Source organism: Acomys russatus, chromosome 20 (genome assembly GCF_903995435.1).
Source record: "Acomys russatus chromosome 20, mAcoRus1.1, whole genome shotgun sequence".
NCBI classification, from domain to species: Eukaryota; Metazoa; Chordata; class Mammalia; order Rodentia; family Muridae; genus Acomys; species Acomys russatus.
In genome coordinates, this window is record NC_067156.1 from 73928397 (window position 1) to 73955946 (window position 27550).

Below are 27550 nucleotides of genomic sequence, written 5' to 3' on the forward strand. Positions count from 1 at the left end.
GGCTTGCCGCCTCCTGCTTATCATGGCCTTACCACAGAGGTTCATCTCCTCAAGGATAGCACCTCCCACGGTGGGCTGGGCCCACGCAGATCAACGTCAGTTTAAGAGCACACTTCACAGACATGTCGCTAGGACAGTATGGTAGAGACAATTCCTCAATTGTGGTTTCTTGTGTTCAGGTACGCCACACTGACAACTGATGCTAAATATGGCAGTTTCACGTTTTAGAATTCTTTGTTTTTCACACTTACCTAACAATACTTTTCTGTTTTCTGAAATACTCTATGGAACTATTTATATAATATGTAGTTGTAAAAGCCCTTTCTCTTTATTTATATGCAGGTTTATATTGACACTTCAAATTATGGTGTTTTGCCTTTAATAAGAAGCATAGTAACTATCTATGGGGTGTTTATATTCAGGTTTATATTAAAACTTCAGATTTGTGTTTTGCCTTTAATAAGAAGCATAGTAGCTATCTATGGGGTGTTCTTTATCCTTGACAGCACTGTGGATGCCTCCCTCATAGAGACATGCGTCCAGGAACTCACGGCCCCACTAACTTTATCATCTGCTGTTGAGCATACGCAGGCTCAGGTAAGCATCTTGGATCTGCCTCACACCTGTGTCATGGGCTTCATTGCCTTAAGGGTCAAATAACGAATTCTGCTAAGAAGATCCAACCACAAGAAGAAGATGGAAATCTTTGTATATGTGTGCTATTGTTTGCTTTTTGAACTAGGTTACTTAAAATTTTAATATAAGAGAAACTGAGATGGGAGATAAGAATAGTGGACACTTTTTCTAACTCCATCATTAATCATTTATAAATGTTTTGTCGTTTCCCAGAGCACTACTTTATAATGGGACATTGGTATAGCCTACTTCTATGATTTTACACTGTCTCTGATATGTCTTTTATTTTCACCTAGGTTGAAGTTGTTAGACTAACATTTATATTTTATTTTTTCCCTTCTTATTTTATTTATTTATTTATTTGTTTTGAGGCAGGGTTTCTCTTTGTAGACCTTACTCTGTAGACCAAGCTGGCCTTGAACTCACAGAGATCCACCTGCCTCTGCCTCCCAAGTGCTGGGATTAAATACCTGTGCTACCACCTATCTTTAAAAAAAAAAAGGACGAAAATCTAAAAATGTTTAACCAGGTGACCAAAATAAATTTTAATTTTTTTCTTCACATCTATTCACTAAATTTGGGGTTCTTGCCTAGGTTCTATATGTAAAATATGCTTAGCAATTTCCAGTATAATTATTCCTACTAGACGTTTTATTTAAAGGCCAAATTTTAACAGGACGTGTATTGTGTGTGGTTGAGGGGTGATGAGTGGTAAGTGAAGTCGCTTTTCTGTTGCACTCTCTGCATGTGGAGTTTCTTGGAAGTACTCTGCGAGGCATTTTTGAAGCATGTGTTCTTTCCAGTGCACTAATTTTATTTGAGTTAGCTTATTCACAGGATATCCTTTCTCCTTAGGTGTTTGTTCCTACAACTGACACTCACTGAATAACTTCCTCTGGTTTACAGTCTTCCCTAAGTCATTAAAACAAAGACCTTTAACCTTTTGTTTGAAGAATAGGTTATATATATATATATGGATGATAAGCATTTCAAAAGAAAAGATAAAGCAAGGGACAATATCAGAGATTGAGACAGAGTGCTGATCTACTTAGAGTGTCCAGGGAAAACCTTCCCAATCATGATATTTGACCTGAAGAGAGGAAGATGGTCCTGTGGGCATAGCAAGGCCTCTGGGATAACAGTGTGGTTGGTCTGTCCAAGAAAGAGCAAGGATCCAGAACTGTTTCACCTGATCTTAAATACCACGAGGTATCACTAGTTCCATCATGTCACAGAGCAAAGGGAGGTTGGGGGATCTCCCACAGTGCAGAGCAGGGCAGGGAGAGCTGGTCATGCAGGTTGGTTCCAGAGTGCCCTGTGGAACCACTGCGCTGCCTGCAGTACGTGGATTAGTGCTTGTCCATCCATTGCTGCTTGCACAAGAATGCAGGAAATTCTCCAATATTTACCAGATTCCTATAGCTATTGTTGATAGAAAGCAAACATCTGTGCCCATAAGGAATCTATGGATTAGGTGCAGAAGAAACATAGAAGCATACATGAAATGTGAAATATGTTACCAGGTAGTGACAAATGGTATGGAAAAAAGACGAGTGACATTGGATACAAGGGTGTGTCACGGGGAGCTGTTGCTACAGAATGACCAGGGGGGAAAAAACCCCAAACTACCAGAGCGCCAGGACAGAGCAGAGGCATGGGCTGGAAAGGGAAACAGGCAGAGGACGGTGCAGAGTGCTGGTGGTCGGGGTACAGTCAGCTGCAGGCAGAAGTGTGTTGGGGTGTGTGATTGACAAGTTCTTGTTTTTTTTTTAATTTTTAATTAATTTATTCTTGTTGCATCTCAACGGTTAGCCCATCCCTTGTATCCTCCCATTCTTCCCTCCCTCCCATTTTCCCCTTATTCCCCTCCCCTATGACTGTTCCTGAGGGGGATTACCTCCCCCTGTATATGCTCATAGGGTATCAAGTCTCTTCTTGGTAACCTGCTGTCCTTCCTCTGAGTGCCACCAGGTCGCCCCCTCCAGGGGACATAGACAAATATGAGGCACCAGAGTACCTGTAAAAGTCATACCCCACTCTCCACTCAACTGTGGAGAATGTTCTGCCCATTGGCTAGATCTGGGTAGAGGTTTAAAGTTTACCACCTGTATTGTCCTTGGCTGGTGCCTTAGTTTGAGTGGGACCCCTGGGCCCAAATCTGCCTATCATAATGTTCTACTTGTAGGTTTCTAGGACCCTCTGGATCCTTCTACTTTGCTATTCTCCCATGCTTCTCTCATCTAGAGTCCCAGTAGGATGTCCTCCCCTCTGTCCCAGTTTCCTGGTAAGTGAAGGCTTTCATGGGACATGCCCCTTTGGGCTAGTATGCAGATATAAGAGCAGCCTTATTCATAATAGCCAGAACATGGAAACAGCCTAAGTGTCCCTCAGTAGAAGAATAGATAAAGAAACTGTGGTACATATACAGTATAGACTACTACTCAGCTATTAAAAACAAGGAATTCCCTAAATTTGTGGACAAATGGATTGAGCTAGAAATGATCATGAGTGAATTAACTCAGAAGCAGAAAGACTCAAATGGTATATACTCACTTATATCTGCATACTAGCCCAAGTTCTTGGTTTTTATTGTTGTTGCTTTGTTTAAAAAAAAAATGCCATAAAGAAAAAAAGATGTTTATTAGTGATATCAGTATTTAACCTTAAATGGCTAAATTATAGAAATAATTCATCCTTTCTCTCACATTTCTCACTGACTTTATGTTGTATAATATTTCCAGTTTCCAGAGATTAAATTTTCTATAACTTTAATAGGGCAAAAGATGAAGAAATTAAAAGACTTTACAAAGCTGAGTCTTGTGGTACATACTTGTAATCCCAGCCCTTGGGAGACGGAGGCAAGAGATTAGGAGTTCAAGGTCAACCTCACGTGTAGAGTGAATGTTAGGCCAACCCAGACTACATGAGACTCTCCTAACAGCAGAAAACAACAGCAAAAGTGTTACAGAAATAAGAAAATCGAACTTCACATCTGTATAAGGAATTTGTGAAGGGTAGAGGCACATATACGTTTCTGTAATATAAAATGAGGTAGCATACTCTATAAAAGAATTTCATACTCAAGGAGTAAGTAAGAGAACGGCTATTTCTCGGTGGTCTGAGACCATGTACCATGGAGGCTTGCACAACTCCACGAGTGAAGACCAGTCCCCAGCTCTTCATGGTGTTCTCACGGCATCAGTGAGTGAAAAAGCTTTACTTTTAGACATAGAAACTGACCTCAGCGTAGCTCACTAAAGTTCCCTCATAGGGACGTACTACCTAAGAGCTGCTTCTATTCTTTAACTGCTATCTACCAACAAGAGGTTTTGAAAGGACATTTGCCATGTTTTAATTATAGTATTAGTGTTAAGAAAATTCCAGGTGGTGCATCCCTTTAATCCGAGCACTCAGGAGGCAGACAAAGGAGGATCTTTGTGAGTTTGACGCCAGCCTGGTCTACAAAGTCCAGAGATAGTTTTATTGTTCATCATGAGAATTTAATTTTTTGCTTGCATTTAAGAATATTGGGTTTTAAAGTCAGTCCCCATTCTCCACTCAACTGTGGAGAATGTCCTGTCACACGAACTCTGGTGCCCCATATTTGACCACGTCCCCTAGATAGGGAGACCTGGTGGCACTCAGAGGAAGGATAGCAGGCTACTAAGAAAAGACTTGATACCCTATGAGCATATACAAGGGGAGGACGTCCCCCTCAGACACAGTCATAAGGGAGGGGAGTAAGGGAGAAAAGGGAGGGAGGGAGGAATGGGAGGACACAAGAGATGGGATAACAATTGAGATGTAATATGGATAAATTAATAAAATATATATATATAAGAATATTGGGTTTTTTAAATTTTGTTTTAACTGAAGAATAACTGAAAGCAAAGATACATTTTATTGATAATAATAGCTAGGCTATTAGACTAGATGTATTTTATTCCAGTAGTTTTGAACTTTGAGGAATATTTTTGTAATCAGATCTTTCTTTACAAACTGATTTATTTTGGTTTTAAATACCCTCTTTGTTTCTTCTAGGATATTGGTTCCACAAGTTACCTACTTTAAAAATATAGACTTTCTTTAAATGAAATCTAGAAATCAGCTTTGAAAATACTGTTTTGTTTACTTGTGGTGCACTTGATAGTGCTAATGTGACCATTATTGACATGCTTATAATACTGGAAACTATGCTTTGCCTTATAGCACGTAATGGTTGATGAGTGCTTTTTGGGGTTTATTAAATGTATTTTATTAAGAAATGATTTCTTTTAACACACAAAGAGTAAAATACCATGATGCCATTGATAAGTTTTTCATGAGATCTACTTATTTTTATCTCCTTTTGCACACAGGCTTCCTTTCTCTTGGAATACCTATCCTCTTTGTCTCAGCTTTTACAGTCCTGTCTCTTGGTAGAGCCAGACCTTGTGATACAGGACGAGCTCCTGAAACCTCTTATTACTAATGTCATTCGAGTTCTCATTGTATGCATCAAAGATGTGTCGGGTAAGTCTGTCTGTCTGTCTGTCTATCTATCTATCATCTATTTGTCTGTCTGTCTGTCTATCTATCTAAATTAAAATACATTTTATGTGTGGTTGTTTTATCTGCATGTATAAAACATGCACTGGAATTGGAGGACAATTTGGAGGCCAGGAAGAAATCTAGTATAATGGAAACTCCCTGAGATCCATGACTCACTACCCCTAGAGCTGGCTAGGGTTATGGAATTCTGATAGTGGGAGGAGCTTTTCCTATGAGGTCCATGACTCACTACCCCTGGAGCTGGCTAGGGTTATGGAATTCTGATAGTGGGAGGAGCTTTTCCTATGAGATCCATGACTCACTACCTCTGGAGCTGGCTAGGGTTATGGAATTCTGATAGTGGGAGTAGCTTTTCCTATGAGATCCATGACTCACTACCCCTGGAGCTGGCTAGGGTTATGGAATTCTGATAGTGGGAGTAGCTTTTCCTATGAGATCCATGACTCACTACCCCTGGAGCTGGCTAGGGTTATGGAATTCTGATAGTGGGAGTAGCTTTTCCTATGAGATCCATGAGTTCACTACCTCTGGAGCTGGCTAGGGTCATAGTACGAGGTAGGCATCATTTCCTTCTTGTGAAGGAAATTCCTTAGGGAGCAGTTGGTTACCACCAAGGAATAGGTGCCATGACTGCAACCTTAGGGCTATTGTGCCGTGCCGCTCATTGTCGCAGTTCATAGGCAGCTGTTTTAGCTAGTTAGGACTCTTAGTTGCGTCCCTTCTTTGGAAGCTAGATTGCACCTGCTGCTACCATGAAATGTAGTCCTCAGACAGGAGGCTTCCAGGCCAGACCAGCTCAGATAGTCTAGGTCCTGTGTCCAGAGTGCATGATCTTTTCAGCAGAAGGGACTTCAGCTAAGTTTTATTGTCACAGTTTAGATGAGAAGAGAGCAAATCTTGCTCTGTGCCACATGAAAGTTTTTGTTTTGTTTCTCCTCTGTACTCCCAATATTTTGGGAGGTTTGATCATGAGTTTTGTAGCTAGAATGATCTGAAGTGGCTCCAGGAGAAACTTAGGGTAGATGAGTCAGATAAAAAAAAATTGATCAAACATCTCCTCCGTCTGTCCGATGAAACACATGCTCTGCAGTGAGCACAGAGTACTCTCTTTATGCTTGTGGCTAAGGCCAAATGGCGGTTAAAGGTATGAGCCAATTTACCATATAATATGAACATTTCCTAAAATCGTTTGAATTGTATGGAGTTGCTTTGCCTTTGAGGCGTGAAAATGAAAGATGCCGTGATCCAGAGTAACACCAGTCTTCAGCGCTGTTCGTATCCGTGTTAAAATTACTTTTGTGTTTGAATTGTAATATTTTCATGCTTAGAAATTATCTTCATTGTAGCAATAATTTAATTAAGTTTAGTAGGTTAGATTTTAGTCTAAGCAATAATAAAAAAAAGTGACTCTTGTGAGAAGGGCATAAAGTAGACATTACAGTGATCTGTGGTCTAACACAGCTCTATTATGTCTCATACATTCTTTTTATTTAATAATTTCTTATGTTGGTTTTTTTGTGGCCATTGCTTGGCCAACACTGACACTGAGTTCATGAAGAAGTGCAAGGCACTACAAAATTATGATGACGATGACAAGTCACTTCATCTAGTAGTCACTTGGCAAGAGGTGGTGTGACTAATTATTGTGGGTATATATGTATATATATGTGTGTGTGTGTATTATTCTTCCTATATATTTTATCATTTAAAAATTAATCTTGTGAATGGTTATAGAAAGTATGCAAGATAAAATGATCAGCAGTATCTGGAGGTACATTTAGCAATGAGGTATTTTCTTGAATCTTGCAAAAATATAAATGTTCATTAAGGAAAGTATTTTAAAATTGTTTTCTTAGAAACTAAGTTTTGAATGATTTTTAATATACTGGCTACACTTCTATTATATTTTTATACATTTATAATATATACAAATATATTAGATATTTAGGTCTATAAATATACCATTTACTTATATGATTTGCTAGCTCAAATATGTAATTAAATACTTTATAATATATAAGCAAAGAAATTCAACTAAAATATTCTGTAAATATGGTAATAAATTTCAATGTTAATAGCATTTTAAATTTATCTTCCAAGTTAAACATTTCACCATTCTTAAGCCTTTATTGAATAAAAAGAGTAAACTTTAATGTAGTTTTTTAAAGAGGTAACACAAATAAGCATACAGAACATGAGTGTATGGGTACACAGCGTATCTTTGAATTAAGTATTTATGAGATTGGCAATGAGGAAGCATCTAAGATACTTCTTAGTGACTTTGGTGTCATAATAGTTGAGGAGCACTTGGGCTGGTTGTGCCTTGAGTCCTCGGAAGATGCTCTCCCCAAGCTCCTCGTTGGTGCTGAGGACACCTGGACAGTGTCTCTAGCGTTCGTGAAGTTTGATGAAAGGTGACAGAACAGTAGAGGTGTGATGAGAACCTCCCATTTGCACAGCGTCCTCACTGTGGGAGGCTCACTTCTCTACCACGGGGTCCTGTAGGCAGCTCAATCCGCTTCGTGGCATAGTTTTCTTTGTGGGATAATTCTCTGCTTGGCTCTTCAAAGAAAGTTTTCTTTCTTTTCTGCCTTGACCTTAGCATATTGTACTTTTCTTTTTATCTCTGCACAAGCTGCTAGAGGGGATAAGTTTGTTTGACAGAAGTAGCCAATGTCATGTTTTATACTATGTCTACTGTGCAGTTCTGAAATTGTAGCTTATATTTGTTGCATCACACTTTGTGATTGTTGTTGAGCATATTCTAATGAAAGTATGCCTTGTGTGACTTTGGAGAAGGGTAAAGGGACATACTTTTAAGAAGTAGTAGAAAAAAGAAGCTAATTGTAGTGACTTGGATAATTGTGCAGGCTAGTTTTCCTGCCAGCTTTATGCAGGCTAGAGTCATTTGGTAAGAGAAACCTCAATTGAGAGAACATTCCCATTAGATTGGTCTGCATGCAAGTCTATGATGCGTTTTCTTGCTGCATGATTGGTGTGGAGGGTGGAGGGCCCAGCCCATGTGGGCAGTGCCATTCATGGGCAGGTGGTCCTGGGTGCTATAATGAAGTAGGTTGAACAAGCCATGAGGATTAAACCGATAAGCAGCACTCCTCCATGGCCTCTGCATCAGCTCCTGCCTCCAGGTTCCACCCTTTCTGAGTTCCTGTCCTGGCTTCCCTTAGTGATGCATGGCGATGTGTCACTGTAAACTGATTACCCTTTTCATCCCCAACTTGCTTTGGTCATAGTGTTTTATCACAGTAATAAAAACTCTTAATTAAGCCGGGTGTGGTGGCGCACGCCTTTAATCCCAGCACTCGGGAGGCAGAGGCAGGCGGATCGCTGTGAGTTTGAGGCCAGCCTGGTCTACAAAGTGAGTCCAGGACAGCCAAGGCTACACAGAGAAACCCTGTCTCGAAAAACAGAAACAAAACAAAACAAAACAAAAAAACTCTTAACTAGAAAAATAATGATTTTTTTTTTTTTTTGGCAAGTGTATACATCATTCTGTAGGTGCACTAAAGTATTAATGGTAAGTTGTATATTTTTGAAAGTTCTCTTCTTACTAATAACTTGAAGTGTTTTGATGAACTTTACAGATGTACAGTTAGTATTGGCCTTTTATCGCACATGGACACATTTGTTTGACCTTCTGGCTACCTTCCTGAGGAAAGCTGGTGCTGTGTCTCTCCTTCCTATTACTTCAGCTCTTGCCAAGCACTGGGAGGCAGTGACTGGTAAGAAGATCTTTGAAGGATTGGGGTCTTTCACCTAATAAAAATAAGATAATCTTTATTTTCTGTTATATGTATAACTTCTTCGAGTAGTTATGGCATGGTATTGGAAAGAACTACAGGGTATTTGACTTGAGAATTTTCAATACTCCTGATGAGCCTCCTTTACCCTGAAACACAGATTTGAAAAATTACAATAAATCCCACTATGCCACTATACACATGAAAATGTGTATGTTAAGATTATAAAATAATTACATAGATTTATATTTGTTCCAATAAAAGTCAGTTCTTTTTTGCTATGTCTGCATTCTGTGTTAAATGTACATACATGGAATCTCTTACACAACGTGGGAAATTCTAAGATACTATCTTTTTCCAGGATACTTTTTATAGCACTGAAATACAAAAAATACAGTTATTTTATATTTTCTATTTCCCATTAAAATAAGCAAGTTATTGTTTTTAAATAAGAGAGTTTTGATTTTTTTATAGTCTTGTAAACTATAACATAGCAGGACTTTACATAAATACTTTTATCCAACATTTTTTAGTCTTTAATATTCATTTTATAGAATTATTTTTTAAATATGTTTTCAGAAATCATATAAAATAGATTTCTATGTGTGTCACATACATGCTAGACAACTGCTGAGCCATACCTCAGCATACCTCCAAGCTCAGGCTAACGTTTTCTTAGTTTTGAAATAAAAATTCAGAAGTTAAAAATTCTCAAAACTTTAACATTAGCTCAAAGTAGTCATCCACATATTATCCCCGTGTATATATATTGAAAATTTATATAATGAAAAACTAGGTTTCTTAACTCAGCATGTTGCCTCAACACTGGGTTTAGAACTGTTTTTTCCTCTGCATGTGCTATCGAGAGCTTTGCATCATTAAAAGATAAGAACACTATACACTTAACTACTAAAACCAACCTGAATAGTTTCCTCCATAATTTTGAAGAAGTTTTCAAACATTTGCCTCTGAAACCATTCTCCCTTTAGACACACTGTGCAGATGTGTGGGCTTGTCAGTCAAGTGCCCTGCCCTGAGTGCTGCCAGCCTGCACTTCCTGTCTGTTCTCTTGGCTGAGGAAGAAAAGAGACGTCTCCAGGACAAGGACGCAACAAGTGCCCCAACAGTGGCATTACTCCTTGATGGAACTCAAGAAAGTCCTAAATCTTCAGAGCGACTTAGTGAAACAATTCTTCAGGTATTTGATTTTTAAAATTTTTTTCTACTTTATGTATCCTTAAATGAATTAACTATCATTATTTATCATTTAAAATTTTCTCAATCATTTTAAATAAAGAATTAATGTTCATTTTGAATAAGTAAACAATATAATATGAAACATAAATAGATTAACAAGTATTTTACAATTAGAAGTATTACTAGCACTCTGTATCTGTCCCCGCCCCCAATCTCTGTTTCATTGGAGACTGAACCCGGGACATCTTGCATGCTAGACACCTTCTATCATTAAACTCTATCCCCAGCTCCTTGTTTTGCCTTTTATTTTGAGGCAAATTCTAAGTTGCCCAGGCTGGCCTTGAACTCATCCTATAACCTAGACTAACCTTGAAATTATGATCTTCCTGTCTCAGCCGTTTGAGCATGACATTGCAGGCTGGGGCATGCTTACCATAGGATGTAGCTTGTTGGTAGAGTGCTTGCATAGGCATACATGAATCTCTTGGGTCTATGTCTAAAACTACAGACGTTGGCTATGGTGACACACACACGAGTAATCCCCGCATTCATGAGGTAGAGGCCAAGAATCAGGAGTTCAAGGCCAGCCTCAGACATATGAAACTCTGCTGCAGAGCTGGGTGGGGTCTTTTAATTTCCATTTTATGATTTTCTTCCCTTCTCTGGAAGGTGGTAGAAGTAGGTGTGAAGTATTTTCAAATCAGTTAGATGTGATTTACACAGTTGTTCTATCTGCTGATTTGTGGCAGTCCCTTTGTTGCTTCAAATGTGGAGATTTTCTGTCTTCTTGGTTTATAAATGCTGTCCTAAGGAAGATATTTATGGCATGACTACTTGTACATTTTTTTTTAGCATCAGCCTTGACCAAGTTGGAATGCAGAAAAGGCTGATTTAAAAAAAGGTAGAAGTGAGGGGAAAATGAAGAGATAACAGAATTTTTATGTCATAAAGTCAGAAAAGTATGCTACTTCTAGGTAGAACAGGACCAGCAAGAAGGAGAGAGGAGAGTAGCAGGGCGTAACAGTGTGTATACAATGTCACAGTGTATACAATGTCCATTTCTTTGTATGCTACTAGAAATTTAATTAAAAGCAACAACAAAAAGACAGGAGACACTCTTTGGTCCAGCTAAAGTATGCATGGAAGATTTATAGGGATCCTTGGGGGAATTTGTTTTCTGTCTTACAGAATCTGCTTGCTTTCTCAGTATGGCTAAGAATCCTGACAGACTCTCCTGTGTTTTGGCATCTTTCTCAGAAGTTGTTTGCTTCAGAAGCTTTGTCTCCTCTAAGAGCTGTTTGTTCTGGTGAGGCCACAGCTTCCCAGTAGCTCCTTCCTTACGTCCAGGCTCAGCTTTTCCCAGTTAAGAACTAGATGCCAGGTTGGAGAATTTGATTTGGCTCAGTGAGTAAGAGCACTTACTGTTCTGGCAAAGAACCTGGCCTCAGCTTCCAGTGCCCACATGGTGGCTCACAGCCGCCTTTGCCTTCCCTCCTCTGTGGGAAGACCAGAGACCAGGAAGTCTGGCCTCTTCCTGTAGCAGTCCTGCTGGACCTGGGGGAATGCACAATTGTAGCTAGGGCAAGCAGAGGATGTTTTTTCCTAACAAAGTTCTGTTTCATTCATAGTAAAGGTGAGCCAGCGTATAGTAAGCTATTTGGGGAAAACGCCATGTCAGAGGAATTAATTCCATTTGACTTACTCTTCTATTTCTTTAAAAGTTTGTAATGTTACTTTTTTAGAAAGCTCATATTTTGTTACCTGTTGGCGTTACAACTGTGACAAAAGAAAGAGAGGAATTCTTCAGCCGTAGGTGTCAGGGCTTCACTAATGAGCATGTTTCTTCTCTGTTCTTCCAAAGTCTACCGTCATCTGTTCATTCTGTGTGCGTATGGATACAGGCTCCATTTATTTAAGACATTTCCTAATCATATTCTTAGTGTTCATATCAATAACAAAATATGGATGCACAGTTAAATGGAAAGGAATAAGTTGTAGGTTGTTTTATGCCTTTTTTTCCTTTCTTCCCTTCCTTCCTTCCTTCCTTTCTTTCTTTCTTTCTTTCTTTCTTTCTTTCTTTCTTTCTTGAAACAGGGTTTCTCTGTGTACCCCTGGCTGTCCTGGATTCTCTTTGTAGACCCAGGCTGGCCTTGAACTCAGAGGTATCCACCTGCCTCTGCCTCCCTGAGTGCTGGGGTGACAGGTGTGTGCCATCACGTCTGGCTATGAGTGAGTAGATTTAAGATGGAATGAACAGAGGACTTTTGTGCATACATTTTAAAAATGTGAGTCTAATGTAAGGCAGGGCAGTTATTGATGGTCTTATAAATTTATGACTACTTAGTATTTTTTACCCCATGGCTAATATATGTGAACCAAAGTATCATCAGAATTCACTAACTGGCAACTTATTATTACAATTGATATATGTATTTTACTCTGTTTATGGTTTGTGATACATGCTTGTAAAGTAAATTATATCTTTGAATTATCAGGAGATAATCAGGAGTATGGAATATCCTAAAACTGGTATTCCTCAAAAGAATACTTAAAGTCTCTATGAAACTATATTCTGAGGAGCATCATGTGTGGACCTTAGACAGATTATTTAATTATTATGATTCGGATCTTCAAATTCAAAATCAGAGCATTTCATTATTTATGTTTTCACCTCCTAGGAAATTGTTATATCAGAAATTAATGAAAATGTCTTGTCCCAGAATATCTTCTAAATGACTACGTATGTGTAGGGAATACATACTGAAATGGTGCATAGGTATAATATAAATATGTGTAAGATTATTTTTGTTATTTGTTTTGTTTTGTTGTTTGTTTTTTTGTTTTTCAAGACAGGGTTTCTCTGTCTAGCAGTAGGCTCTCTCTTAGGGCTAGCCTTGGGATCCTGGCTCCATCAACAGTGCCAAGCAAAACTTTTGTCTCTTGGACTGAGCCTTAAATTTAACCAGAAAGTGGTTTGGTTTCTCCTATGTCATTCAGGCCACTATTGGGCCAGTGGGTATATCTGCTGCAATGTAGGCCATGGTAGACCACAAGATTCACAGGTCTGTAAGATTGATGATGACATTTCTCCTTGGTAGCATGCATTCCACACTCAGCACTACGGAAGCTAGGCAGTGGTGATGAGCCTTCCAGATGGGTACCAGCTGTATTTCTCTGTGCTCTATGCTTGAGGCTGTATTGTCTTCACCTCACTGACCAACAGCCCCAAATGAAGAACTACATCCCTGGCATGTCTGTGATGTCTAGTAGTGACATTGTTGCTGCTGCTATAGGCCAACACCACATACCTGTGTGTGTACATATAGGCCAACTCCATGTACATGTGTGTGTACATATAGGCCAACTCCATGTACATGTGTGTGTACATATAGGCCAACTCCATGTACATGTGTGTGTACATATAGGCCAACTCCACATACCTGTGTGTGTACATGTAGGCCAACTCCACATACCTGTGTGTGTACATATAGGCCAACTCCACATACCTGTGTGTGTGTACATATAGGCCAACTCCACATACATGTCTGTGTACATATAGGCCAACTCCATGTACATGTGTGTGTACATATAGGCCAACTCCACATACATGTCTGTGTACATATAGGCCAACTTCACATACATGTCTGTGTACATACAGATATGTCCACTTTTTTTAAGGAAGCATCTACAGAATCAGGTTTCCATTTGGCTTTTTAGCAAAAGTCTTTAGTGTTAGTTACCTACTCTTTATACTCTCCTCCTTTACCTGTCCTCCCTATACTCCTCCTTTACCTGTCCTCCCTATACTCCTCCTTTACCTGTCCTCCCTATACTCCTCCTTTACCTGTCCTCCCTACACTCCTCCTTTACCTGTCCTCCCTATACTCCTCCTTTACCTGTCCGCCCTATACTCCTCCTTTACCTGTCTGCCCTATACTCCTCCTTTACCTGTCCTCCCTATACTCCTCCTTTACCTGTCCTCCCTATACTCCTCCTTTACCTATCCTCCCTATACTCCTCCTTTACCTGTCCTCCCTATACTCCTCCTTTACCTGCCCTCCCTATATTCCTCCTTTACCTGTCTGCCCTATACTCCTCCTTTACCTGTCCTCCCTATACTCCTCCTTTACCTGTCCTCCCTATACTCCTCCTTTACCTGTCCTCCCTATACTCCTCCTTTACCTATCCTCCCTATACTCCTCCTTTACCTGTCCTCCCTATACTCCTCCTTTACCTGTCCTCCCTATACTCCTCCTTTACCTGCCCTCCCTATACTCCTCCTTTACCTGTCCTCCCTGTACTCCTCCTTTACCTGTCCTCCCTGTACTCCTCCTTTACCTGTCCTCCCTATACTCCTCCTTTACCTGTCCTCCCTATACTCCTCCTTTACCTGCCCTCCCTATACTCCTCCTTTACCTGTCCTCCCTATACTCCTCCTTTACCTGTCCTCCCTATACTCCTCCTTTACCTGCCCTCCCTATACTCCTCCTTTACCTGTCCTCCCTATACTCCTCCTTTACCTGTCCTCCCTATACTCCTCCTTTAATTGCCCTCCCTATACTCCTCCTTTACCTGTCCTCCCTATACTCCTCCTTTACCTGTCCTCCCATCTCCAGCCACTTACCCTTCTTTCTTCCTTATTTCCCATTCTACCTGTATTTTATTTCCTCCATCTTCAAAATTCTCTCAGCCATAGCCCCTTGTTTCCTGACTTCTTGGGGGTGCTCTAATTTAAACACAAATCTAAAGATTCAAAGCAAAAAAAAAAAAAAAAAGATAAAGATTCAAAGCTAACATCCTCATATGAGGTAGACTTTGGCTTTCTGCGATCTGGATTATCTTACTCAATGATTATTTTCAGCTCCATCTATTTACCTGTAAATTTTATACTTTCCCTTTTTTTTAACAGGTGATAGTATTCCATTGTTTAATTATAGCACATTGTCCTTACCCATTCAGCAGTTGACGGTTATCTAGACTATTTGCCTTTTCTGGCTTTTGTGAACAGAGTAGCAGTGCATGTGGTTGAACAAGTGTCTTTGGAGGAGGACATCAGATCCTGCGGGCACATTCCTCAGAGTGTATAGCTGGCATTGTGGTAGAGCTGCTCTTGGCTTTCGGAGAACCCTGCACACTCAGTTCTGGAGTGGCTGCAGGAGTTAGCAGTCCTAGCAGTAGTGAATGGGTGTTTCCCTTTTCTCACATTGATGCCAGCATTCGCTATCATAGGGATTTTTTCTTGTTGTTTTTTATAGTCTTTTTTTTGAGACCATTATCAATAAGCATTGCACCTGCATAACTACTTCCCTTTGTCTCTCTGCTCTCCCACTCTTCCTGTGACCCCATTCATGAAATCTTTATTATTATTGCATGTTTATATGTATGTATTATCTGCATGTATATGTGTGTTTATGTGTGTACATACATTCACATATAAGCTACTGAAATTATCTAGCCTTTTTTATGTGCACACATGTGCAGAGCTGCTCACTTGAGTTTAGACAAGCTATTAGGAAGCTCATCTGTGAAGGAAACTGATTCTCACTTTCTCAGCAACCTTTTACCACCTAGCTCTTCATCTACCATGTGGAATTTCTGTTATCCATGTTGGTGTCTCAGCTGGTATTGTCATTATGTTGGTCTTCTTTAGGAAACTATACAGCTGCATGTGCATGGGTGTATTTTTCCTGTCATGTCTAGGAGATTCTAATTAACAACAGGCATCCTGGACCTCTGGCTCTTATAATCTTTCGTACCCATCCCCTGCCCCTTTTTGAGCCTTCGATGTAGAGATTGCATTGCAGATGTATCATGTGAATCTGGCTACCCCATAGTCTACTTTTTATCTACATTTTGACCATTAGTAGATTTTGGTAATATTTTTCACATGTGCAACAATGAGCCTTCTTTAATAAGGGGTGAAAGCTACACTTCTTTGTGGGTATGATGATACACATTTGGAATATAGTTGGAGTTGTTATCAGTATAGGAAACTGGTAATGGAAGGTTCTCATCCTGAGTCTATGACCCCTCCAACCACAAGTAATGGGCTAGGTTTACAGTATCAGACCTGGGTTTACTTCTTTTGAGAGCCTTAAGTCCAGTTAGACAAGGTTGGCTGCACCCAAGAGGAAAGTGCCACTATTACACCTCTGTGGGTATCTGTCTAGCCCAGTCAGTGTTGTGTTTCTTGGTGTCACAGGACTCTATGTCACCTTTCTCTCTTAGCAACTTGCACAGCACTTCAGGGCACAATCAGAGGAAGTCCTTGAGAAGGAGACTTCTGGGTCAGCTCCATCCCAGTTTCTCAAAGTCCTCTGACTGAGGTACAATAGGGTCTTACCTTCAAATCCTGGGGACAACAAAGGACAGCAGCATAGCCTATATTGTGTTAGGTATTGTTTGGACTCCACTGGCCAACAGCTCAAGAGGGATTTCTTGTGCTTGGGATTTTCACTAGGTAGTCTCTGGCTCCTGGGGAGGGGGGCACCATTATTTTCCTGTGTCATAACTTCATTTAAAGTATATGTCTATGTCTATACATATTGTGTATAATTTTAGGTAAACATAAAATAATGTGAATCCCTCTGTCATATTCAAATATCCTTAGTGTTATTTATCCCTCTTCCTTCTCCCTCTACCTTGCTCTCTTTTTCCTGTTTGAACTATTTTCTTCTTCCTTGCACCTGTGTCCTGCTGGTCTCTACTCCACAGTTTGTTCTCCCACAACCACTTGGTGACTGTTTAATTTCTTGCTGTGTATTAATCCACCACCATCACCACTCCCGTAGATAATGAGACTTTGAAAGTGATAGTAATTCTGTTCCATATGAATAATATCTTATATCATTTTTCTTTGCAGAACATTTGTAGCTAGTAATAATATGGTAACTTCCAGTTTTGTTTTGTTTTTTTTTAATTTCACACAATACTTGAAATATCTCTTGTCTAAAACATGCCTTGGTTCACAGAGGTTTTACTTTATATTGAACTTTTCTTCTAATCAGCTTTCTCTGTGCTCTTTGCAGTGCTATGAAGGAAAATCTTCCAAAGATGTCCTGAAAAGAGTTGCCGCCAATGCGCTGATGTCGCTTCTAGCAGTCAGTAGAGGAGCACAGACGCACGCTTTGAGATGTGAGCATCAACATCGGACACTTATATGGCATCTGGCCAATCTGTTTGTTTATTTTGATATTTTTTAGGCTAAAATGGAAAGAAAGTATAGTAAAACTTCAGTGACATTTAAAAGATGTTTTTTCACACAGCAGCACAGTAATTATTCATTACTTCTACTTTTTATTTGTTTTTAAGATTTATTTTATGTATATGTTTATGTGCATGTGAATACAGTGGCCTGTGGAGGACAGAAGAGGGCATTGGGTCACTTAGAGCTGGAGTTACAGGCTGCTGTGAGCTGCTTGACCTCACAGGCCGGGTGCTGGGGCTCAGAGTCTCTTAACCACTAAGAAATCTCTGCAGCCTTGCAGTCATTGATTTAAAAAAAAAAAAAAAAAAAAAAAAGGACAGGCTGGGAATACAGGACCCTGGAATTTGAGCCCCAGCACTGAAAAAGGAGTCAGTCAATAATACAGAGATGATACTTGTAGACTGTGTGTTTCTATTCACATATAATGAATTTTACTGTAGAGAATATTGATAAAGAAATTTCAGGCTTCATAATTATTAGTATACAAGGACATTTTACTAACACACATGTAGTTTTTATGGTATGGTAAAGATAGCAATATCAAGTGAACAGTATTTTTATATAAATTTTCACACTAAGGGGTCATGATTTCTCTTGTGGACATCAGGGAATACAAGTCTGAGAGATGAAAGAAAATAATAGGAACACAAAGCTCATCCATTCAAGTGATTATTTGCTACTAAATTAAAGCATTCAGGCTGCAAAATATAAAGTAGACCTGGAAACTCTGTTATTAAGAAATGAAAACAGATGGGCTTTGGTACTGTTGTGCTCTTTTTCTTTTTCCTCTTTTAATTCACTATTCTTTCACAAATATATTTAAACAGGTTTTCGGTGACTTAAGTATTTGCAGCCTTAGTGTCCTCAGGAATGGACTAGCCTCTTGACGGTTGCAGCCTTTTTCTTTCAGCTGATCTCATAGAGAACTGCATGGAGCAGATGAAGCACATCAACGCACAGCTGAACCTGGATTTGCTAAGGCCTGGGAAAGCAGCACTGAAAAAAAAGGTGACTTCAAGGTCTGAATTCTGCTGTAAAGGAACATGGATAAAGTGGCCATGTCTCTACTGCTCTCCATGGATAGAGTGGCCATGTCTCTATTGCTCTCCATGGATAGAGTGACCAAGTCTCTATTGCTCTCATGCCTACAATGAGCACAAGGTTGAAATCAGTGTTTGACTTAGAATATAGGTAGAGGCGGGTAAATTATTGAGATTAAATCTCATTTGAAAACTCTTAAGTGAGGTTTATATGTTATTTATTCTTGTTATGTAGTTAGAAATATATACATTCACATGATACATTGCAAAAACATTTTATACAATAAGATACATGAATAAAAGTGTTAAGTTCTTTAGGGAATGGGATCTATAAGAACTATAATTTATTATGTGTTTATATGTTAGTTACAGTTCATACATTTTAAATTTATTATCTCATAAATAAATAACTTATAACAACACGGTGACAAAATCCTGCAATTGATGAGGCAAGATTTTGCCTTCACATCTGAGAAATTCTGTATATATCCTTCTATGATTTGCAGGGGTTTATTCTAGCGTTTAGTTGCTATATTGTGTATATAAATTGTGCCTTCATGTGAACACAATATAGCATAGAAGCTATATAGTACCTGTGGCTAGCCATAATAGTGACCAGTAACTTTTATATCATTTCTTTGTGTCTGCGCAGGAGGACGGCTTTGTTAAGGAGCTAAGCATTGCCATGCAGCTTCTAAGAAACTGCCTTTATCAAAATGAAGAGTGTAAGGTAAGTAGAGCTCCTCAGACTGTGGGCAGCAGCTTAAGGTGGTGAGTAGCTGAGCTGTCACGTGACGTGTGTACAGGAAGGAAAGTGGATCCTGTGTGTCTCCTGTTCAAGATGTGCAGTTGACTGCTTCTTAAGCTCAGAGTAAATTCCAGAGCCAGATGCATTTAATCATGTTGTCCTTCAACACTGATTACATTTTTATATCAAGGCTTGAACTTTATGATTGAAACGTAACTTCTTGAACTCCTTTATTCTATATTGTTAGGCATTTAGATGCTTTTGAACTAGAAGGCAATAAATGGCTGTATATGTCTTATGAAGTGGAGGTTTTCAAAGGTGTTTGTCAAAACTGATTGTTAAGAGGGAGTAATTGATGGTATTTATAATTATAAAAAAAGTTAAGCATGCATCCTGCATCAGACTAGATATTGTTTTGCCCGGCATGGTCATTTCAGCCTGAGCGAGCCCTTCCTTCCATATCTGCTGTCTCCCCTGGCCTTTGCACAGTGCTCTTTGAAAGCCATGTGCTTTTGTTTTGTTTTGTTTGTTTGTTTTATAAGTACTGGTTCTGTCTAATTAAGCCATCGTGATGGTACTATTGTGTGACATAAAATCTTCTGAACTCATGAAGTTGCTTGATCTGGAATGACCTCACTTTTGAGGCATTAGCTTTAGCATAAAAAAAAAAATGGTAAGATTAATTGTAGAAATTTCTTTCTTTTGTTTTTAAATTTCTTGGCTTTGTGCTCTTGTCGTAAAACTTGAAAAAGGATATTGTATCTGAAGAAATATGGTAAGCATGCATTATTTAAGCTACCTTAAGTAAAATTTCAGGTAACAGTTATTTCAAAAAAGGAGGTGTGGCCTTGTCAAAAGAAGTGTGTCACTGGGGGTGGAAAGTGGGGATGAGGTTTCAAAAAAAAGAAAAAAAAAAAAAAAAAAGAAAGAAAGAAAGAAAGAAAAAAGAAAAAACAAATCACAGCAGCCCAGTCTCTCTGCTTGCTGCCTGCAGATGAAGATGTAATGCTCTTAGCTACTTCTCCAAGTCCATGCTTGTCTGTTGCCCACTATGATGATCACAGACTCAGCATCTGAAACTGAAACCATGCCCCAATTTAACTGCTTTCTTTTATAAGAGTTGCCTTGGTCATGGTGTCTCTTCATAGAAATAGAACCGTAACTTAAGACAGCATTTTATAATTCCTAGTACATGAGTTTTCCTCAAAATAGATTTATTATTAAACATAGGATTCTTTCGTGCTAAGTACTGTCCTTATTATTCATTCCATTAAACCTTACTTGGGAAATAACCCAAAAGATTTGACAGATGGCATCTACCTATAAAGATTTATGAAATAATCAGCCCGTCTTCTAGTCATTTTTTTACATTTGTATTGAATAGCCATTTATAAAATAAAAATTTTCATTAAGTCACAGTTTCTATTTTTCTGAGTTGTAAAGAATAAATCAAAAAATATCAGTACATTACTCTTGAGTATAAATATAATCCTGTGGAATAAAAATTCTTCATTTTTACTTTAAATCTCTGAAGAAAGAGATTGGAGATGACATCAGAAGATGGAAGAATCTCTCTTGTTCACGGACTGGGAGAATTAACATAATAAAAATGGCCATCTTACCAAAAGCAATTTACAGATTCAATGCAATCCCTATCAAAATACCTACAAAATATTTTGAAGATATTGAAAGATCAATTCTCAACTTCATATGGAGAAACAAAAAACCCAGAATAGCAAAAACAATCCTATACAATAAAAGATCCTCCGGAGGAATCTCCATACCTGATCTCAAGCTGTACTATAGAGCAACAGTAATTAAAACAGCATGGTACTGGCACAGCAATAGGCTGGCTGATAAATGGAATTGAATTGAAGACCCAGAGATGAATCTACACACATTTGGTCACTTGATTTTTGACAAAGAAGCCAAATGTATTCAATGGAAAAATGATAGCATCGTCAACAAATGGTGCTCGTCTAACTGGATGTCTACATGTAGAAAATGCAATTAGACCCCTATTTGTCACCATGCACAAAACTCAAGTCCAAGTGGATTAAAGACTTCAACATAAAACCGGAGAGATTAAATAGGTTAGAGGAAAAGGTGGGGAAGAGCCTGGAACACACTGGCACAGGAGACAACTTCCTGAACTGAACACCAACGGCCCAGGCCTTAATGTCAACAATTAATAAATGGGACCTCATGAGCCTGAGAGGCTTCTGGGTAAGGCGGGAGACACTGTCAAGAGAACAAAGCGACAGCCTACAGTCTGGGAAAAGATCTTCACCAACCCTACATCTGACAAAGGTCTAATATCCAAAATATATAAAGAACTCAAGAAATTAAACACCACCAAACCAAATAATCCAATTGAGAAATAGGGCTCAGAATTAAACAGAGAATTCTCAACAGAGGAATATTGAATGGCTGAGAAACACTTAAAGAAATGCTCAGTGTCTTTAGTCAGATCTAGCCAATGGACAGGACATTCTCCACCATTGATTGGAGAGTGGGGACTGACTTTCACACGTACTCTGGTGCCTCATATTTGACCACGTCCCCTGGAGGGGGAGGCTTGGTGGCACTCAGAGGAAGGATAGCAGGTTACCAAGAAGAGACGTGATACCCTAGCATCATATTCAGGGGGAGGAGGTCCCCCCCAGTCACAGTCATAGTGGAGGGGAATGGGGTGAAAGTGGGAGGGAGGGAGGAATGGGAGGGTACAAGGGATGGGATAACCATTGAGATGTAATATGAATGAATTAATAAAAATTTCTTCATTTTTTCCTCATTACTACATATTGATTACTAAGGTAATAACTCATTAAATCACCCTCTGCCATCCCACCCTGACTTATGCATGTGCATATGTAACATTAAGGAATTTTTCTATTGGAAAGATCACATGGCTGTGAGGAAGCGAAACCAAACAGTGGGCAGAGCTCAGGAGAAGGAACTATGATACGCTGGGCAAACGTGAGCAGGCCCTCACTGGGCAGGGAGACCGTAAAGGGGTGTACTGGAAGTAAGTCTGGGGGCTAAGATGAAAGGAGAGAAGTAGAGACTGGCTTCCTGACTCTAGTTCACCTGGTTACCAATGTAGGAACGTATGATAGCGCAGAGTGAGTGATGAGGAGCCTGATGCTCAGGTCTGCCATGTGTGTGCTCTGTAAGCCTGGCCATCCGGGTGGAGAACTGCTTGTAGCCAAGCTTGTATGGGCCTGAGGAGCTATGCATGCTGGGCATTGTAGGAGTATGTAATCAGTGTGTGCACCCATGGAAGAGAAATCAAGAAAGCCGGTGGGATGTGGAGAATGATTAGAGAGATAAAGAGAGAGGGTGGAAAACGAAGACAAAGAGCCCTGTAGTAATGCCTCAGCGTGGGAGGGCTTGGCAGCCACAGAGGTTGGAGTGGTCTCCATGAATCATCAGAACAGGAAATCAGCTGATGGGACCTGGGCATGCAATGCAAGAAGTGGAAGTGTCACCAGTGAGATGGATCTTTCTACAGCTTGATCGTGGCATGACATGAGTATATTTGGTTCTCCTAATGTGTAAACTACTTAATGTAATCAGAGTAATGAACATATGAAGGACAGTTAGTAAAGATGGGGGGAAAGAACTAATGGAAGGTAAAACCGCCGAGGAGACTGGAGTCATGTTTCAGATTAACTTCTGACAAGAGGATCACTGGTTTTTTACTGCCCAGAAGAGGAGGAGGATATATGGATGAGAGAACACATTCGTGTGGGTAGAATGGGGCATAGATAAAGAATCCATACGTAATTGTTTCTGTCTCTGAAGTAAGTGAGCAAAGTCATTGGTTGCTAGGATGGGTCTGAGTGAGCAGCGGGAGGGATCAGCCTGAGGAAGACAACTGCGAGCAACTTCAAAACTTAGAGAGTATTAAGTGTCTTGGGTGACTTATCAGGTATTCTCCTGTTTGGTTCTGTGTGCCCTGAAATGTGTGTATCATTATGTACGTGTGCACTCGTGTGTATAGAAATTACCTTACAATTTAAAAAGATATACACTGCTGCACTTCTGCAAGCAACTGGATCTTAGCTACAATATCGTCCCAATGGTAACGGATTTTAATTTTAATAAAGACTAAGTTATTTAAGAATCTGCTCAAATTACACAAAGGTAGTCATTATCTTCTGATACATGCACACACACACACACACACACACACACACACACACACACACACACACACACACACACTTCTCTGTTCATGCCTTCCATCTGTTTGTGGTTTGTGGCTACTGGCCAATGGGTGATCTGTCTGTTTTGTGGGTCTGCACATATGTCTAAATCTGTGCCCATGTCTGTTGTCTGATGCGTATGTGTGTCTGATAAGACTTTTCTTCATGCTTATTGAACAGCCTAGAAAACAAGGTATGGCAAGGAATGGAGTATTTTTTTACACAGCTCTCTAACATAGCTTTTTACAGATGACCCAGAACAGCACTTAAAACCACAAACTGATGTCATCAATTTATATCTATCTATATGTGGCTTCCATTTTTGTGGCAGATGTTTATTTTGAGGCTGCTGCCAACCCATTGGCTGTTTTCAGCAAATAATTGCCACAGTGCACACATATTATGGGTCAGGGCATGGAAGAGTATATAATTTAAGATTAAAGCTATACTTTTAGCCTTGGTTGTCAAAGCTGATTGTGTGGGAAATCTAAAGCGTATTAAGGGTAGTTGCATGTTCTCTTATAGGCATGTTAAGCTTAAACAGGTTAAACATACAATAGGACAGCAAATTAAGTACATAGTCTTAAATAATCTCAAGGCATGTTGTTAACTTGGTCTGGGCCAAGGTCAGCCTCTTTGGAGACAAGAGCTGTTTTCAGAAAATTGTTTCACCTCATGTATACTATATACACATTAAGAGAAGAAAAAAGCAGAATCAATCAGTATTTTCTTGAGGACAAATATCTGTCTGTGGACCATGTCTGACCTTTTATAGTTTACTTCCTACTTTACATGCTATAGAAACTGTTGTCTACAGTTTTCTCTGACTAATATATCCTAGCTACCCTTCCAGAGACTGGGCTGGCTCCTGATCAGGGCTTTCTAGTGTGGAGCACTGCTGAGCTGAAGAAGATGAATTAATCTGTAGGCGACAACTTGTATGTCCAGACTAATAGTTGTCCTTGTTTACTTTCCAAAACAGGTGGCAGCTCTTGAAGCACGCCTTGTGCCAGTCCTGCACTCTCTCTGGCCTTGGCTTTTGATGGAGGATTCACTGATGCAAATTGCCTTGCAGTTGCTTTGTGTCTATACTGCGAATTTTCCAGCTGGTAACTAGAATCCTGTGTTCTTTTGATGATAAATTAAAATACTAAGTTTCATATGGTATTAAGCTGTAATGGAAAATATGTATATTGATGTCTTTCTCCTTATTAAATAGATGTTATTCAAAGGCAAAATTTTTTATGGGTCTTATAACTCCAGAGCATTTTAAGAATATGTTTGATGACCTGGGAGAGTTGTTGGATAGTTCAAGAAATAGATAGGCCTGATTATATATGGCAGTGGGAAACTGCACTTAGAGGGAATATCCAAAAGGTGAAAATTAATGAAAAAGACAGCTGAAGATCAGAACCTTTATATATTATAGGACAGGAGACAGGTATGATAAGAGTTAGTTCAAGCCACTGTTGGTTTTGTGAAAGTTGCTATCACTGAAGCGCCTTTTGTATCCATTCATTTGGTGGGTATTATATTGACGGACCACAAGGCCATGCGCTGTGGGTTATAATAAGACTGATTAGACTATGAGGGGAACATGATGGTAGCTGTATGGCTGTAGGAAAAGAAGAGGTGTGAGATCACTGTTTTAGAAGGGAGAAAAGCAGACATCAGAGAGGTGAAGTGAGTGTATTGGCTGTGCTTAGTACCCTATGGTCAGATACACAAGGTTTGACTGACCAGCAAGTATGCATGATTTCTTCTGGCAACACTCAGTAGTTCAGGAACAGAGATAACCACATCCACATGCCAAAGGATGCAGATGGAAAGGATGGGAAATAAAATCAAACTGTTGACCCCATCGTGTCACTGCTACATGCCATGATAATGTATTTTGTGAATAGTCTGGTACCTTAGCTGTCTGCTTCATCAGCCTACTTAGGTGGTGGGTGTTTTTTGTTTTGTTTTGTTTTTATTTGTTTGTTTTTGCATATAACAGAGTGAAGCTTGTGAACTGCCCTTCAGTGTCTGATTGTGTGTCAAGACTGTCCTCTCTCCCTTCTGCTCCTGTCCCCCCTTTCCTGCTGGTTCAGTGTTTTGTCAATGTGTCTTCTATCTCAATTTTCCCTGCAATGTGGCCAGCTCAGCATAGCATATGCATCCTTAAACTTTATAAGAGTATTAGAAGTGGTTAGGGTGCCACCAGCCTGAGGCAGAAATACTATGTTTCTAAGCAAAAATGCATCATTTAATGGAAATATTGCTATTTGAGTATATTTATAAAGTTAAGAATACAGGAAACATTACCATGTTTCTGTTTGTACTTAATCACATGTGAGCTTATTTAACACACTGTGTTCATCTAAGATATGAGTACACAAGCTGTTCTACTTGCATGAACTTTCACAAAGTAATTCTACTTTGGGTTAAGATTATAATACAGTCACCAAACTGTACTTCTAACTCTTCCATGTTTTGTTTTGTTTTGTTTTGCTACCCTAATAACTCTCATATGGTTACCTGGTTTACTCAGATGCACTGACCTCTGGAAAGCCACGGACACCATGCTAGCTTCCGCTGCCTGTGAGCTCTGTGGCCGTGAATGCCCCATGATGAGGCCTCTCTGAGTTCTTTATCTTTACCTGAGTACTATGGAAAACAGTGTTGAGCTGTCCCAGTTACCTCTCATTGCTCACACTCTATTCATATGCTTTCTTTATGAACTATTAAAAAGACCATTATGCTAATCTAATCCTTTCTTTAAAAAATAATGCTCCGTTGAGGTAATTGAGCCCTGAATGAGGAAGGTCACTCCGCTGGGCTGAATGCAGATGTCAGGGTTAGGCTGCATGCTCATTTGCAGTTCGTGGGTTGGTGACCAAATCACTTTGGCAGACAGATATGCTTGTGTTTTAAAAACCAAGCAGCAGAACAGAGCAACTGTAACTGGCTGTTTCTTTTGAAGGCTGTAGTTCCCTTTGTTGGTCAAATTATGGACAGTATGTTCAGACTGCACACAGAGGCACCCCCAGCAGCTCCCTGATAGTGTGTATCCTGAAGCTGGCTTCTCAGATGCCTGCGGAGAACACGCCCATTCAGCAGATGGTTTTTATGTTTCTTTCAAACCTCGCCTTATCTCATGACTGCAAGGGAGTAATTCAGAAGGTAAGCACTCCTACATGTCATAAAAGCTATTGATCAAATTTTAGAGTCAGTTTCTAGGACTCTTATGATTTTAAGACATTTTATTTTAAGGATTTGTAAAATAATTAAGAGGCTGAGTACTTAAAGTCAGTGTGGGAGGCACCAAACCTGAAGCAGAAGTAGACTCCAATTATTCCATGTCCTTTTAGTTATCTTCATAGCTGTTAAATTGTGTTTTACCTCAAAAGTGGCAATTTTAGAAAAACATTGGTATCATACAAATAATATATTTGGTCCATAAATAGACTAGTCAAACAGTCACAATCTCCATTCATATTATGGTGACAGAAAGCTGGATGAAATCAAATCCCCTCTGCCCCCAGTTACATTTTTACTTTTGTACTTCTTAATGGTGTAATATCCCATGTTTGAGGTCACTGGATCTGGGATTCTAAAGGTTCACCTTTTATCACTGATTTTTAACTGAGTGTATAAAGGAAAGGCATGGGTGAGCCAAGTCCCCGAGCACATTTGTAGGGGGCAGGGTACTGTTAAGGTTAGATGTGGGCAGGGTCTCTACTTGGGATATTGTTATCAGATCATCTGGATGCACTAACGACAGCGACATGCATGTTTCTGTCTCCTGTGCTTGAGCGTCAGACAGGGTCCATAGGAGTTGAGTGTCCCCTGACTGTTTCATGTCTCTGAGTATAATCACCAATACATAGAAAATACTCTCATACAAAGGAAAGGAATGATCCATCTTACTATGGAAATATTTTCTATATTGTATTACACACAGTTACTCTGGCTCATGAATCTCTTCATTACATTTTTTAGAAGTTTTTGAAGCCAGTTGATGTGATGTTATCTTAAAATCAGCCATGGAGGGAACATTCATGTCATATAACTCGGCAAACACCAGAGTCAGTGACCCGCTTCACCCTCATTCAGCCAGTTCAGTTGTTTATTTACCAGCATACAGTTAGATAGTTTCTTCATGTACATGCTGATATTTCAACAGTTTATACATATGTGTGCATGTACATATTTATATA

The 27550-nt window shown here is 39.4% G+C and overlaps 1 protein-coding gene across 1 annotated transcript in view; it reads left to right on the forward strand.

Moving 5' to 3' along the window:
- Positions 1-27550, forward strand: part of Rttn (rotatin) — a 246542-nt gene that overhangs the window by 203210 nt on the left and 15782 nt on the right. The window contains 6 exon segments of the mRNA XM_051163892.1: positions 9935-10143; positions 17171-17276; positions 18260-18357; positions 19042-19119; positions 24331-24457; positions 26314-26513. Of these exon segments, the coding sequence (XP_051019849.1) occupies positions 9935-10143; positions 17171-17276; positions 18260-18357; positions 19042-19119; positions 24331-24457; positions 26314-26513 (818 nt within the window).